At 36.8% G+C, this 15607-nt stretch overlaps 1 protein-coding gene across 1 annotated transcript in view; it reads right to left on the minus strand.

Moving 5' to 3' along the window:
* Positions 1–15607, minus strand: part of MIB1 (MIB E3 ubiquitin protein ligase 1) — a 142627-nt gene that overhangs the window by 63034 nt on the left and 63986 nt on the right. The window contains exon 10 of the mRNA XM_012746168.2: positions 9415–9522. Coding sequence (XP_012601622.2) covers positions 9415–9522 — 108 coding nt within the window. The remainder of the gene's footprint in view (positions 1–9414; positions 9523–15607) is intronic.

The following is a 15607-nucleotide window of genomic DNA, read 5'->3' on the forward strand; positions in this document are numbered from 1 at the left end:
GGTAAGTCTTGAAATCATAAAGTATGAGTCCTCCAACTTTGATCTTTTTCAAGATTGTTTTGGCTGTTTGGAGGTCTCCTGAGATTCCACATGAATTCTAGGATGGATTTTTCTATTTCTGCAAAAAACATTGTTGAGATTTTGATAAAGATTGCACTGAATATGTACATCACTTTGGGTAGCATCACATGTTTACAATATTAAATTTTCTAATCCATGCACATAGGAGGTGCTTCTAGTTGTTTCTATCTTCTGTAATTTCTTTCAGCAATATTTTGATAGTTTTCAATACACAAGTCCTTTACTTCCTTGCTTAAATTCATTCCAAAGTATTTCGTTACATTTGATGCTACTGTAAATGCAGTTGTCTTAATTTCCTTTCAGGTCATTAATTGTTAGCATTAAGACATACAACTAGTTATGTGTTTTGATTCTGTATTCTGCTAAATTGCTAGATTTGTTCATAGTTCTAAAAGTTTTTTTGTGGAATCTTTAGGTTTTCCACATATAAGATCATATCATCTGTAAGCACAAATAATTATTTTCTTTTCCAATCTGGATGTCTTTTATTTCTTTTCTTGCATTATTGCTCTGGCTAGAACTTTCAGTACTGTGTTGAATAGAAGTGGCAAAAAAGCATCCTTGTCCTATTTCTGATCTTAGAAGAAAAGTTTTCAGTCTTTCACCATTGAGTATGATATATATTATGGGTTTCTCATATATGGCTTTATTATGTTGAGGTATTCCCTACTATTCGAAGTTTGTTGAGTGCTTTTATCACGAAAGGGTGTTTAATTGTGTCAAAAGCCTTTTCTGCATCAATTGAGCTGATCATACCGGTTTTCTCCCCTTTCATTGTATTAGTGTGGTGTATTACATTTTCCTATGTCAAAGTATCTTTATATTTCAGGATTAAATCTTTTGTTCATCATGTATAATCCTTTTAACAAGATGCTAAATTTGGTTTACTAATATTTTGTTGAGGATTTTTGCATCGATGCTCATAAAAGATATTGGTTTGTATTTTTCTTTTCTTGTAGAGTCTTTTTAGGGCTTTGTACTGGTTTGGCCAGCTTCACAAAAGGAGTTAGGAAGTGTCCACTCCTCTTCCATTTTTTAAAAAAGTTTGAGAAAAACTGGTGTTAATTCTTTTTCCAAAGTTTGGCAGAATTCCCCAGTAAAATCATAAGGTCCAGGGCTTTTCTTAGTTGGGAAAATTCTAATTATTGATTCAATCTCCTTACTAGTTATAGACCTATTCAGATTTCCTATTTCTTCATGATTTATGCTTGGCTGGTTTTGTGTTTCCAGGAATTATCCATTTCATCTAGGTTATCCAATTTGGCATACAAGTATTGGCATACAAGTATTCTTGGCATACAAGTATTCATACTACTCTTTTGCAATCCTTTCTATTTTTGTAGAATCAGGTTTCCCATTTTGGTTTCTTATTTTAGTAACCTGAGTTTTCTCTCCTTTTTTCTTAGACCAGCTAGTTTGTCAATTTTCTTAATCTTTTAAATAACCAACTTTTGGTTTTATTGATTTTTCTCTAATGTTTTTCTAGTCTCTATTTCATTTATCTCTACTCAAATCTTCATTATTTCCTTCCTTCCACTAGCTTTGGGTATTCTTTTTCTAGTTTCTTAAGTTTTAATGTTAGATTATTGGCTTTAGATCTTTTTTTTTTTTTTTGAGATAGGGTCTTGCTCTGTCACATAGGCTAGAGTGCAATGGCATCATCATAGCTCACTGCATCTCAAACTCCTGGGTTCAAGTGATCCTTCTTTATTTTGTTGTTGTTTTTGTTGAGACAGAGTCTAGCTCTGTTGCCCTGGCTAGAGTGCCGTGGTATCAGCCTACCTCACAGCAACCTCAAACTCCTGGGCTCAAGCAATCCTTTTGCCTCAGCCTCCCAAGTAGCTGGGACTACAGGCATGCGTCACCAAGCCCGGCTAATTTTTCTATATATTTTTAGTTGGCCAATTAATTTTTTTCCATTTTTAGAAAAGACACACTCTTGTTCAGGCTGGTTTTGAACTCTTGACCTTGAGTGATCCGCCCACCTCGGCCTCCCAGAGTGCTAGCATTACAGGCATGAGCCACCGTGCCCAGCCTCAAGCGATCCTTCTGCCTTAGCTTCCCAAGTAGCTAGGACTACAGGTGCATGCCACCATGCTCAGCTAATGTTTCTACTTTTTTAATGGCATTAATAGCTATAAATTTCTCTATAACCACTGCATTTGCTATGCCTCATAAGTTGTTGTGCTTTCAATGTCGTTCATCTCCAAATATTTTTGTATTTCCCTTGTGAGTTCTTCTTTGATCCACTGGCTGTTTAAGAGCATGGTGTTTAATTTGCATAAATTTGTTAAGCTCCCCATTTTTCTTCTGTGACTGATTTCTAACTTTGTCCTGTTGTGGCTGGCAAACATACATTGTATGATATCTATCTTTTTAAATCTACTGAGACTCGATTTGTGACCTAACATATGATCCATCCTGAAGAATATCCCATGTGCACTTAAGAATGTGCATTCTGTTGTTGTTGCACAGAGTGTTCTGTATGTTTGTTAGATCTAGTTGGTTTATTGTATTGTTCAAGTCCTATATTTCTTTACTTATCTGTTGTCTGGTTGCTCTATTAATTATTGGGGATACAACAGTGGACAAAATAAAGTTCCTACCCTCACAGAATTTACCTTCTATTAGTGGAGACAACATAAATAAAAGGACTGAATATAATGTAAATGTTAGATAATAAAAAGTATTAAGGAGAAAATATAGCAAGGAAGCAGAATTAAGTAGGACAGCCAAGGGGCAATCTCCGAAAGTTTGGGTAAATACCTGAAAAAAGTGAGAGGGAAAATCATGTGAATGGCTGGGGGAAGAGAATTGGCAAGGACAGTGATAGTGGCAGCAGGAAGAAAGGAAAGTGTTTGAATTCTAGATATCTTTTTAAGGTAGAGCCAAAGGAAGGGGGTGGAACACAGGTAACAATCAATAATACCTTAAATTCCCATGGAGTTGTAGACTATAAATTGTGTCTTAATTACTTCCTTTACACTTCATTCTTTTAAGAAGTTATTATCATAAATGAGGAAACTGAAGCCTATACCAATTAAACTTTTTGCTCAATTATCATTTCTGACAGCAAGAATATCATTAAAACTTGGATTATATGACAATGTCTGATATTCTTCCCTGCTATTCTATTACTCTTCATTCAAAGCAGTTTCACTAACCTTAAATGAAACAACCACCACAAGTTTCATAATAACCTAAGCATACTTTTGTACTGTTTGAAATTTATCATAAAGTACACATTTTTAAAATTTATCTTCCATCTAAAACCTCCACATCTTTACCATTACAGTTCATCAGCAGGGGAAAAAACACTGAGTCCCTGGCAGATCCAAAATTGGCTAATGTATACAAACATACCTATGATCTCACACAGTCTTCGATGCCTTTACCTATACATTAAGGAGGAAATAGAATGTAAAGCTACTGTATTCAGTAGGTCATACATGGAAAAAACCAACTTTCCAAAATAGCTTTGAGTTTTCCCTAAGAAAAAGAAATAGGAAAAAAAAAATGTAACCTTATTACATATTCCAAAGGTATGATATGTACCAAGTAATCTTGCTTATAAACAGCGTACATAAACTAAAAAATCTGCAATAATCATCTATACTAGGAGTCAGTAAACTTTTCAATGAAGGGCTAAAAAGTAACTATTTAAATATTTTAGTTTATGCAGCCTATATGGCCTCTTGTTGAAACTACAGTTACTTAATTCTGCAGTTGTCACAGAAAAGTAGCCACAGACAATACATAAATGAATGAGTGCACTGTATTCCAATAATACAATACAGATGGAGGGCTGGATTTGGCCTTAGTGCTGCAGTTTACAGCCCCCTGATCTATAATATCTTGAGTCCATTTCCTGATGTAAATGGAAAAAAATGAAAGGTTACCAAATGAGATAACTAGACAACACATTATTCTCTTTAATCTTCAGCAAACCTCAAAACCTTTTAAGAAAATTCGATTTTTAAAAATCAATGTTTTTTTAATTTAATTACCATCATACAGGTATGAAAAGGTTTTTTTAAAAGTCTTTATTTTTTAGAATACATATTAAAATACTGATTAAATAATATGATATGTGGATCTGCTTCAAAATAACTCAATGGAGGGAATAGGGGGTAAGAGGTACAGATAAAACAAAACTGGCCATGAATAAAATTGAAGTGAGGTAATGGATGCATGGGATTCATATTATCCTATTGTTGTAAATGTTTAAAATTTCCAATAATAAAAAAATTAATAGGCCGGGGGCGGTGGCTCATGCCTGTAATCCTAGCAATCTGGGAGGCCGAGGCGGGCGGATTGCTCGAGGTCAAGAGTTCGAAACCAGCCTGAGCAAGAGTGAGACCCTGTCTCTACTCTAAATAGAAAGAAATTAATTGACCAACTAATATATATAGAAAAAATTAGCTGGGCATGGTGGTGCAGGCCTGTAGTCCCAGCTACTCGGGAGGCTGAGGCAGAAGGATTGCTTGAGCCCAGGAGTTTGAGGTTGCTGTGAGCTGGGCTGACGCCACGGCACTCACTCTAGCCTGGGCAACAAAGCGAGACTCTGTCTCAAAAAAAAAAAAAAAAAAAAATTTAATAAAAACAAATCACTTTATAAACAATCTGGCAAATGATGAATAACAAATCTAAGTACATTTGCAAAAATAACTATTTTCTTAGCTTCAGCACTACTGACATTTAAGGTCAGATCATTCTTTGTCGTGACAACTGACCTAAGTGCTGTAGGATGTTTAGAAGCATCCTTAGCTTCTACTCTCTACACAGGTCAGTAGTACCCCTCCAACACCACCCAGTTATAACAATTAAAAATGCCTCCAGTTGAGAGCCACTGTTTTAAACAAACTATACTGCTGTTTAAGAGACAGTGTTAATTCCTATATCCTAGAAAAATGAGACTTTAATTTAAAAATTTTTGTTTCAGTCTTAGGCCCTAAGTTTTATTTATATTCTAACCCAATTTTTTTTTTTTTTTTTTTTGAGACAGAGTCTCACTTTGTTGTCCAGGCTAGAGTGAGTGCCGTGGCTTCAGCCTAGCTCATAGCAACCTCAAACTCCTGGGCTCAAGCGATCCTCCTGCCTCAGCCTCCCGAGTAGCTGGGACTACAGGCATGCGCCACCATGCCCGGCTAATTTTTTATATATATATCAGTTGGCCGATTAATTTCTTTCTATTTATAGTAGAGACGGGGTCTCACTCTTGATCAGGCTGGTTTTGAACTCCTGACCTTGAGCAATCCGCCCGCCTCGGCCTCCCAAGAGCTAGGATTACAGGCGTGAGCCACAGCGCCCAGCCTCTAACCCAATTTTTAAGTGTAATTTTTCCCTTACCAATTGGGTAACTGTGTTATTAATTTAACCTGATGTGCAAATATCCCTTTTTCACACTTCCACAAAATACATCTACCTATAATGGTTTTTAAAACAGAAAATGCACAGAATGTAAATCCAAATGAGAATTATGGTAGAAGTTCTATGTAACTCTCTGCTCTAGTTAACAGGTATACGGCAAACTAAAAGATAAATTATTTATAAATACCTAACCTACTGAGCCTCACTCCAATCTTACCATGTTTATAGTATAAACAAACCATTTGTTTTATATTCAAATTCAAAGAAAAGAAAATCTACTCTTGAAAAACAGTGCTAACTTCATTCCTAATTTCAGAGCTGCACTCCCATTCTGCAGATTCTGTAATGTGAATAAAAATCTCTAGATATGCAAGTCAATAAATGTGATTCACCACATAAACAGAATTAAAACAAAAACCATACCATCATCTCAACAGATGCAGAAAAAGCATTCGATAAAATCCAGCATCCCTTCATGATAAAAATCCTCAACAAACTAGGCACAGAAGGAATATACCTCAAATTAGTAAAAGCCATATATATATGACAAATCCACAGCAAACATCATACCAAACAGGGAAAAGTTGGAAGAATTCCCCCTAAGAACTGGAACAAGACAAGGATACCCACTGTCACCATTTCTAGTTAACAGAGTACTGAAGTCCTAGAACCAGAACAGTTAGGCAAGAGAAAGAAACAAGGGGTATCCAAACTGGAAAAAAGGGAATCAAATTATCTGTTTGCTGACAATATGATCTTATATCTAGAAAATCCTAAAGACTTCTTCCAAAGAACTACTAGATTTGACAAATGAATTCAGTAAAGTCTAAGGTTACAAAAATCAATGTAAACAAATCAATAGTATTTCTATATAACAATAACAACCAAACTAAGAACCACATCAAGAACTTAATCCCATTTATGATAGTGGCAAAAAATAAAATAAAATAACTAGGAATATATTTAACCAAGGAAATGAAAGATCTCTAACAGGAAAACTACAAAACACTCATTAATGAAATCAAAGTTGACACAAACAAATGGAAAAACATCCCATGTTCACAGACTGGAAGAATCACTATTGTCAAAATGATCATAACGCCCAAAGCAATCTATGGATTCAGTAAAATTCCTACCAAAATAACCAATATCATTTTTCACCGACTTAGAAAAAATAAACCTAAAATTCATATGGAACCAAAAATGTGCCCAATACCCAAAGCAATTCTAAGCAAAAAGAACAAAACTGGAGCCATCACCTAATCTGATTTCAAATTCTACTATATTCTACTATATTCTACAGCATGGTACTGGCATAAAAGCAGACAGTATCCTAAGTGAAGTAACTTAAGAACAAAAACCAAATATCACATGTTCTCACAAGTGGGAGCTACGCTATGGGTATTCATGGTCACATGGGGACTCAGAAGAGGAGAGACTGGGAGAGAATCAAGGATAAAAATTACCTATTTGGTACAATGTACACTATTCAAGTGATGAGTACACCTAAAGCCCAGACTTCACTACTATACAACACATCCATGTAACAAAATTCCACTTGTACTCGCTAAATCTATTGAAATTTTTAAAAATAATAAACATTAAAATTAGGCAAAAAGGAATTTGGTTTTTCAGCCTCTTCCCTTATTAAGGAGAAGGGCTTTGGTTTTTCAGTGTCACTGCTATTTTTACAACTGGATTCATGAAATAAAAAGTGAGACATTCAACTCAGGAAATTACACTCCATTCCCCCAAATTAACTACCATAACAAAATAATTACTTTCCATTTATAAAATACTAAAATTAAGTCTTTCTTTCATTACCAAAAAAACTTTATAAACACAAACTGGGATCCTAAATTCATAACCAAGAAAGATGCAACTTAAAAATTACTACTGCAGGGCCGGGCGTGGTGGCTCACGCCTGTAATCCTAGCACTTTGGGAGGCCGAGGCGGGCAGATTGCTCAAGGTCAGGAGTTCGAAACCAGCCTGAGCGAGACCCCATCTCTACCAAAAATAGAAATAAATTAATTGACCAACTAAAAATATATATACAAAAAATTAGCCAGGCATGGTGGCGCATGCCTGTAGTCCCAGCTACTCAGGAGGCTGAGGCAGTAGGATTGCTGAGCCCCGGAGACTGAGGTTGCTGTGAGCCAGGCTGACGCCACGGCACTCACTCTAGCCTGGGCAACAAAGTGAGACTCTGTCTCAAAAAAAGAAAAAAAAAGAAAAAAAAAATTACTACTGCAAAAACAAAATCAAATTATATACATCTCATTCAAAAAGACATCATAGTAAGAAAACTATCATATAGTTCACAGATACTTAATATGGTAATTTAAAATTCAAGTTCATTCTAAGCAAGAGAAAACTCCAACATCAAATAGTCATAGCTACTCAGGAGGCTGAGGCAGTAGGATCAGTTGAGCCCAGGAGTTCGAGACCATCCTGATCCATCAATTTAGCCCTCAGCAATTCAAATTCTTATTGATCACCCACAGATGAGAGTATTTTTTCAAGAAAATTAAAACATTCTGCCTAATTTAAATTTGATAGAATTTTACTTATCCTAAACAATCCTGATCTAAAGTAAAACAAACGTGATTCTAATATATTTTTAGTAATGAATTTATAGTTAACTAAGACAAACTAAACCATCCTTCACACCACATGTATAAATTCCCAACTAGACAGTAATGTTTATTTCCCTTTTATAAGAATATGTCCTTAATTAAATTAAGCATATATACACACATACGGTGATAAACATGAACTGTAAGCTCTTCAAAGACCCACATTAAGGTCAAAAAACAGTGAGACTTTTTTCTTCTCACAGTCTCTCAGAGTAAAAGAAAAATAAAAAAATAAGACTTAAAAAATTCTAATTTGGTTATCATAAAACAACAAAAAAGGCCTCTTGAGTGTCACAGAGATCAGGAAAGACCTAGACCTAGCAGATCTATATTCCTCTTCCTTCAACTTCCCTATGATGATTCCTGGGTAAACCCAACTTGGCTCCCAACAACATGGTGGCTCCACCACAGCAGCAGGAAACTCACTCCTATCTTCACTAAGGGCCATGCCTAGAATATTGAGGGATCACACGAAAAAAAGAAATACTTAAAGCTGTCCCTGTCAAATTTTTATTTTCAATCAGAAAAGCCTTAGGCAAATATTAAATTTAAATAATGGAAAAATCCAGGCCGGGCGCAGTGGCTCACACCTGTAATCCTAGCACTCTGGGAGGCCGAGGCAGGAGGACTGCTTGAGCTCAGGAGTTCAAGACCAGTCTGAGCAAGAGCAAGAACCCCGTCTCTACTATAAATAGAAAGAAATTAGCCTAACAACTAAAAATAGAAAAAATTAGCCAGGCATGGTGGCACATGCCTGTAGTCCCAGCTACCTAGGAGGCTGAGGCAGGAGGATCACTTGAGCCCAGGAGTTTGAGGTTGCTGTGAGCTAGGCTAACGCCATGGCACTCTAGCCAGGCAACACAGTGAGACTCTGTCTCCAAAAAAAAAAAGAAAAGAAAAATTCCATCTCTTGGTATAGAAATTATTTCTAAGACATTAATTTTGACTTAAAATATTTTTCAAGGCCGGGCGCGGTGGCTCACGCCTGTAATCCTAGCTCTCTGGGAGGCCGAGGCGGGCGGATTGCTCGAGGTCGGGAGTTCGAAACCAGCCTGAGCAAGAGCGAGACCCCGTCTCTACTATAAATAGAAAGAAACTAATTGGCCAACTAATATATATAGAAAAAAAAAAAATTAGCCGGGCAGGGTGGCTCATGCCTGTAGTCCCAGCTACTTGGGAGGCTGAGACAGAAGGATTGCTTGAGCCCAGGAGTTTGAGGTTGCTGTGAGCTAGGCAGACGCCATGGCACTCACTCTAGCCTAGGCAACAAAGCGAGACTCTGTCTCAAAAAAAAAAAAAAAAAAATATTTTTCAAGTTTAGTTACCTCTGCTTCTACATCCACGTTTTGCTTCAAAAGTAACTTCAAAATGTCAACATGTCCATTCTGACTAGCAGCTTGCATAGCTGTATGGCCAGCACACTGCCCATTTACCTAAAAAAAAAGAAAAAAGGATGAATGAACATCACAAATCAAAAAGAGCCTAGATATACAGGAGATATATATATATATACACACACTCACACATACATGTATAGTATAGGTTTAAATCTAGTACACTGTATGATTCTACAAGAATAATTTAGGTTGGTGTTCCATGTATCAGTACAGATACCAGAGACTCTTTAATTTAGAGAAAACAGGCAAGAATTTTTTTTAAAAAACAAAAGTCCTATTGTTCAAAGAACTATAAAAGAACTGTTTAGCCACTCTGCAAAGTAGAAAGAAGGAAGGAAAGGAAATAAGGGAGGGAGGAAAGGAAGTAAGTTAGTTTTGGGTATATACACTTCTTTTGGGATCATTATTATCTCAGAGTCCACAGTCCAGTGAAAAAAGCACTGAGGTGAATGGAAAACTTGAAAAGATATTGGCTGTTAAGTACAAATAAATTCAACTCAACAAATATACCAGATACCAACTATAGGCAAACTACTATGATGAACACATAAATGAGTAAGCAAGATGGCAATACGCAATAAAGCAATATTATATATAGCCATCTTGCTATACCACCTTTTCTTCACTTCAGATGTTGTTTACATGCATAACTTACCCATGGACATATCCAAAGCCAAGTGCAATTCTTTATTTCCACCTCTTTCACTCCCATTCACAAAACCATAAAAGATGGTAGCCTAGCCACAGGTTTATATCTTATCCACCTAAAGCCACACTAAAATGACAGTAAAATATAAAAATCCATAAAGACAAAGAGAAAGGGAGAACATGTGAAAACAAGAAAAAATAACATTTTTGTGAAAGAGACAAAACAGATGGGAAAGTGTTAACTGACTTTACAGAGAACAGGAAGCCAACATGTAAAGAACACAGAAAACCCCCGACAAACACAAGCACATCAGAGGGCTAACAAGAAGGGCCCCAAGGATAAGTCTGATGTGCAAGTGCAATGGCCACGCTATAAGGCCACTCCTCAAACTCAAGGACAGGACACTAGCTGCTGCATACTCTTCCCTAGACAGGAAAAGGGATGTTTCTTGCCCTGACCAACTGAACAGCTATGGAGAACATATTCCAACATGATGGCATTTGGAGATCCCCAAAAGCTCTACATATGCAATCACCATGACTCAAAATTAGTCAATAAGTTCTGTGCAGGTAAAGAGAGCTACCAATAAACTTTCTAATGTCTCATTCAGATATGAATGAACCAACAAAAATCAGAGATTTGAGTAAGGCTTCAAACACAAAAAAACACAAAATAGGCTGAGCACAGGGGCTCAGGCCTATAATCCTAGCACTTTGGGAGACCAAGGTAGGAGGATTACCTGAGGCCATGAGTTTGAGACCAGCCTGAACAACACAGCAAGACTGTCTCTACAAAAAATTACCAGGGATTCTTAAACCGAGCTCAAGGAAAAAAAAATTTTTTTTAATTAACCAGGTGTGGTGGCATAAACCTCTAGTACCAGCTACTAGGGAGGCTGAGGCAGGAGGATCTCTTGAGCCCAGGAGGTTTGAGGTTGGAGAGAGCTATGACACCACTGCACTCTAGCCCAGGCAACAGAGTGAGACCTTGTCTCAAAAAAAAAAAAAGGACTAAAAAGTAGAAATCAGATGACGATGCTAGGAAAAATACAAAAACTAAAGGTGAAAAAATTTCAATTATAAGAGGTGGAAGATGGGTAGATACGAGTCAAGAGACCAATCTTTTTTGGTATTATGAGAATGAGACTTTTTAAGGCATATCCTTCTTATACCAGTATTTTTAAATTAAAGGATGGGGTGCATCCATTTTCATTACCTCTTGACATCTTACTAAAGTTTTTTTTTCTTTTATGTCTCAACTCACAAAGATAATTAATTGGAGCTAGAAAGAAAACAGAACACCCACACACACATGCATACACACTGGAAGCTGGTAAGCAGACAAACAAGGACAACTGTCTTAGTAGACCAAAGAAAGCAGACCTGGGCCTGCCACAAGAAAAACCGAGAAGCAACCTTTCACCAATGAACACCAAAGGGCTAAGAACTGATGACTAGATACTTCTGGAAATGAAGATAAATATGGTGGTGGTTGCTAAGCACAAAGCACTGGTTGAAAGTCTGTTTAAAAAGCATTCAGATCCCTGGATTCTTCCACATGGCACAGCTGAGCTACCGGTCCACCCATACATTAACAGAAACCTGAAAGTTTATTCGCTGGAAATGGTAGTCTCTAGTCTATAGAAACCAGGCATTGTTAAGGGTAAGGTACAATACCAAAAAGAAAGTTTAATGTGAACATTTACATGCTGAATACTGAGAACCCAGCCCTCTTCCCATAGTATTCAAAAGGCTGGCAGCCAGGTTTATACCCTGTAAGCATAAGAATCAAGAGACCTCTCTGGGGAGTCACACCAGCTCAAGAGAAAAGACCCAAGTGACCCAAAGAAACATCAACCAGATCACTCCACAAAGTCCACAGTTGACAAATGCACTCACAGACACAAAAGGTTCCCAACAAGCCATTTTACTATCTACTCTTACTTTATAGATGAAGAGACGACCAGACATCTGAGGAATAGCCTCTCACATGAAAAACAAAGATCAAAACAAACAGAAAAGCTTAACTTAGAGGAGATAAAAACTTAAGCAGGCCAGGCGCTGTGGCTCACGCCTGTAATCCTAGCTCTTGGGAGGCCGAGGCGGGCGGATTGCTCAAGGTCAGGAGTTCAAAACCAGCCTGAGCAAGAGCGAGACCCCGTCTCTACTATAAATAGAAAGAAATCAATTGGCCAACTGATATCTATATAAAAAAAAAAAAAATTAGCCGGGCATGGTGGCACATGCCTGTAGTCCCAGCTACCAGGGAGGCTGAGGCAGAAGGATCGCTCGAGCCCAGGAGTTTGAGGTTGCTGTGAGCTAGGCTGACGCCACGGCACTCACTCTAGCCTGGGCAACAAAGCGAGACTCTGTCTCAAAAAAAAAAAAAAAAAAAAAAAAAAACTTAAGCAAAAATAAGAAAAAAAGACTACTCAATAAGGAAAAAGATGATATTGCAACCTCTATATATACCAATATGATACTGCAAAAAGTAATATGAAAAGAACCAAAAACAAACCTGAAATTCAAAACTGATGGAATGAAAACCTTGAAATGATTGGATGATTAAGTTCAGGAACCTCCTAGAAAGGAGGGAGAGAGGGAAAAAAATAAGAACATTCAAGGAACAGCCCAGAATTAGAGAAATTAGAATAAAGGAAATCACCACTAAAAGAATTATAGAAAATTTCTAGATATGAAAGACATGATTTCCAGCTTTAAAAGGTCAAACATCTAAAGTAACAGCTCCACAGCAGGGCGCATCATTGTGCAAGTTCAGGATATTGACCAAAATAAGAGATCTTCATGCTTGCGGGAAAAAACAGCTCATCTGTAGGATTAGGAATTGAGATACATGGGTTACATTGTATTTCTATCAGTACTGATTTGATTTTTGTTACCCAATGTGTAGCCCACAGACCAGCAGCATTGTCATTACCTGAAGGCTCTTTAGAAATTCAAAATCTCAAGCTCTATCTCAAATCTACTAAATATAAACCTGAATTCTGACAAGTTTCCTAAAGTGATTTGTATGCACATTAAATCTAGAGAAGCATGGATCTAAACAACTATGCAAGATTAGTGTTTGCAGTCTATTCCCCTTCAATGCTACTTTTCTCTTACTGTTTATTCTAAAACTATGTTCATCCTTATTTAAAATCTGTAAATGGTACAAGTTAATACTAGCATAAAAGCGCAAACTTACTTAGCCGATGTTCTAAATCTTAACACAAGTATGGACTACGTGGGCACGTGCATTGTCAAAACTGGCTGATTCACTCATTTCACTGTATGAAAATTATATATCTCAATTTTTCAAGAAGGACAATTATGAACTCCAATGAAAATAAAAAGTTCTGTAGGAAAATACAATCTAGTACACTCCACAGCTAAGTTATGAATGTCATTTATACAACGTGCACAAGTAATTGTGATCTAAACAAAATTACAATATAATATAACCACATGAAGAAGCTGAAAAGAATATGTATGTGTGTGGGAGGCAGGTGGTAAAAGAAAGCTGAATCCTCACCTTCTAACAGATATCAAAAGATATCAGGAGTTCGAAACCAGCCTGAGCAAGACCAAGACCCCTGTCTCTACTATAAATAGAAAGAAGTTAATTCACAACTAAAAAAAATATACATAGAAAAACTTAGCCGGGCATGGTGGCGCATGTCTGTAGTCCCAGCTACTTGGGAGGCTGAGGAAACAGGATCGCTTGAGCCCAGGAGTTTGAGGTTTCTGTGAGCTAGGCTGACACCCCGGCACTCTAGCCCGGGCAAGAGTGAGACTGTCTCAAAAAAGGAAAGGAAAGGAAAAGGAAAGGAAAAGGAAAGGAAAAGGAAAGGAAAAGGAAAGGAAAAGGAAAGGAAAAGGAAAGGAAAAGGAAAGGAAAAGGAAAGGAAAAGGAAAGGAAAAGGAAAGGAAAAGGAAAGGAAAAGGAAAGGAAAAGGAAAGGAAAAGGAAAGGAAAAGGAAAGGAAAAGGAAAGGAAAAGGAAAGGAAAAGGAAAGGAAAAGGAAAGGAAAAGGAAAGGAAAAGGAAAGGAAAAGGAAAGGAAAAGGAAAGGAAAAGGAAAGGAAAGGAAAGGAAAGGAAAGGAAAGGAAAGGAAAGGAAAGGAAAGGAAAGGAAAGGAAAGGAAAGGAAAGGAAAGGAAAGGAAAGGAAAGGAAAAAGGAAAAAGAAAAAGACAAAAAAATTGAGACACAACAACAGGGGTATATTACCAGAAGATATTGAGGTTAATGGGAAGAACATTAGCTAAAAGAGCCAAGAAAAGTTGCCTCTGAAGAATGGGAAAATGATAGTGAGAAGAGATAATATTTTTCATAACAAACCTTATAAACTATTTCCCCTTAAAATTTTTAGTATGTATGACACTGTTAAAAATAACTTTAGGCCTGGCGCAGTGGTTCACAACTGTAATCGTAGCACTCAGGGAGGCCAAGGCGGGTGGATTGCTCAAGGTCAGGAGTTCGAAACCAGCCTGAGCAAGAGCGAGACCCCATCTCTACTATAAATAGAAGAAATTAATTGGCTAACTAATATATATAGAAAAAATTAGCCAGACGTGGTGGCGCTTGCCTGTAGTCCCAGCTACTTGGGAGGCTGAGGCAGAAGGATTGCTTGAGCCCAGGAGTTTGAGGTTGGTATAAGTTAGGCTGACACCACGACACTCACTCTAGCCTGGGCAACAAAGCAAGACTGTCTCGAAAAAAAAAATAAAATAAAATAACTTTAAAATACATTAGTAATTAAATGAAGGAAAAAATATATCTGGTAAGATCTAAATCTGCTTGACTGAATTAGAAAATTTGATTCCATCTTTCAAACAGAAAAAATATTTGGTACTTCAATACCAAACAAATTATTTGTAACATATGTCACAACCAATCAAAGTGCTGTGTTGTGCTGCTGCAACTGATGTCTCTAACAAAGCTAAAATGTCACATGAGATTATAGGAGAACTAAGACATTAATACCTTACAATTATAAATCTGATCTTCTTCAAAGTGTGTATTAATAACATACTCAAAAACAAACAAATATACAAAAGTAGGCAACAAAAGCCCTTACACCACAGGATAATTCAAATTGCCACTCCAACTACCATCTATTGGCTGGCCCTGATCATGTACTGGTGCTAGCAAGATACCAATGATAAACGCAAAGTATAACTAAGCTAGAATCAAACCTGCCCACTTAAAACATGGCTTGTGTGAATGGCAAAACCACAGCATAACCTAGAAAGGGTTACAAAAATATGAATACATGACCTCTAATTAATTTGCCTTATAAATTGTGAAACAGTAAACTTTCATGGAAGGCTGAAGAAAAGGTGTAGATTAGATGTTTTGAAAAGATAGAAAACTGTTAATAAAATTTAGCAAAATATATTTAAAAGATGTCATAAAATTGTTTACATGACAAAAAAAAATGAACTGAAATTCCAAAAAAAATTAACCACTTAA

Source organism: Microcebus murinus, chromosome 17 (assembly GCF_040939455.1).
Source record: "Microcebus murinus isolate Inina chromosome 17, M.murinus_Inina_mat1.0, whole genome shotgun sequence".
In the NCBI taxonomy this organism is placed as follows: Eukaryota; Metazoa; Chordata; class Mammalia; order Primates; family Cheirogaleidae; genus Microcebus; species Microcebus murinus.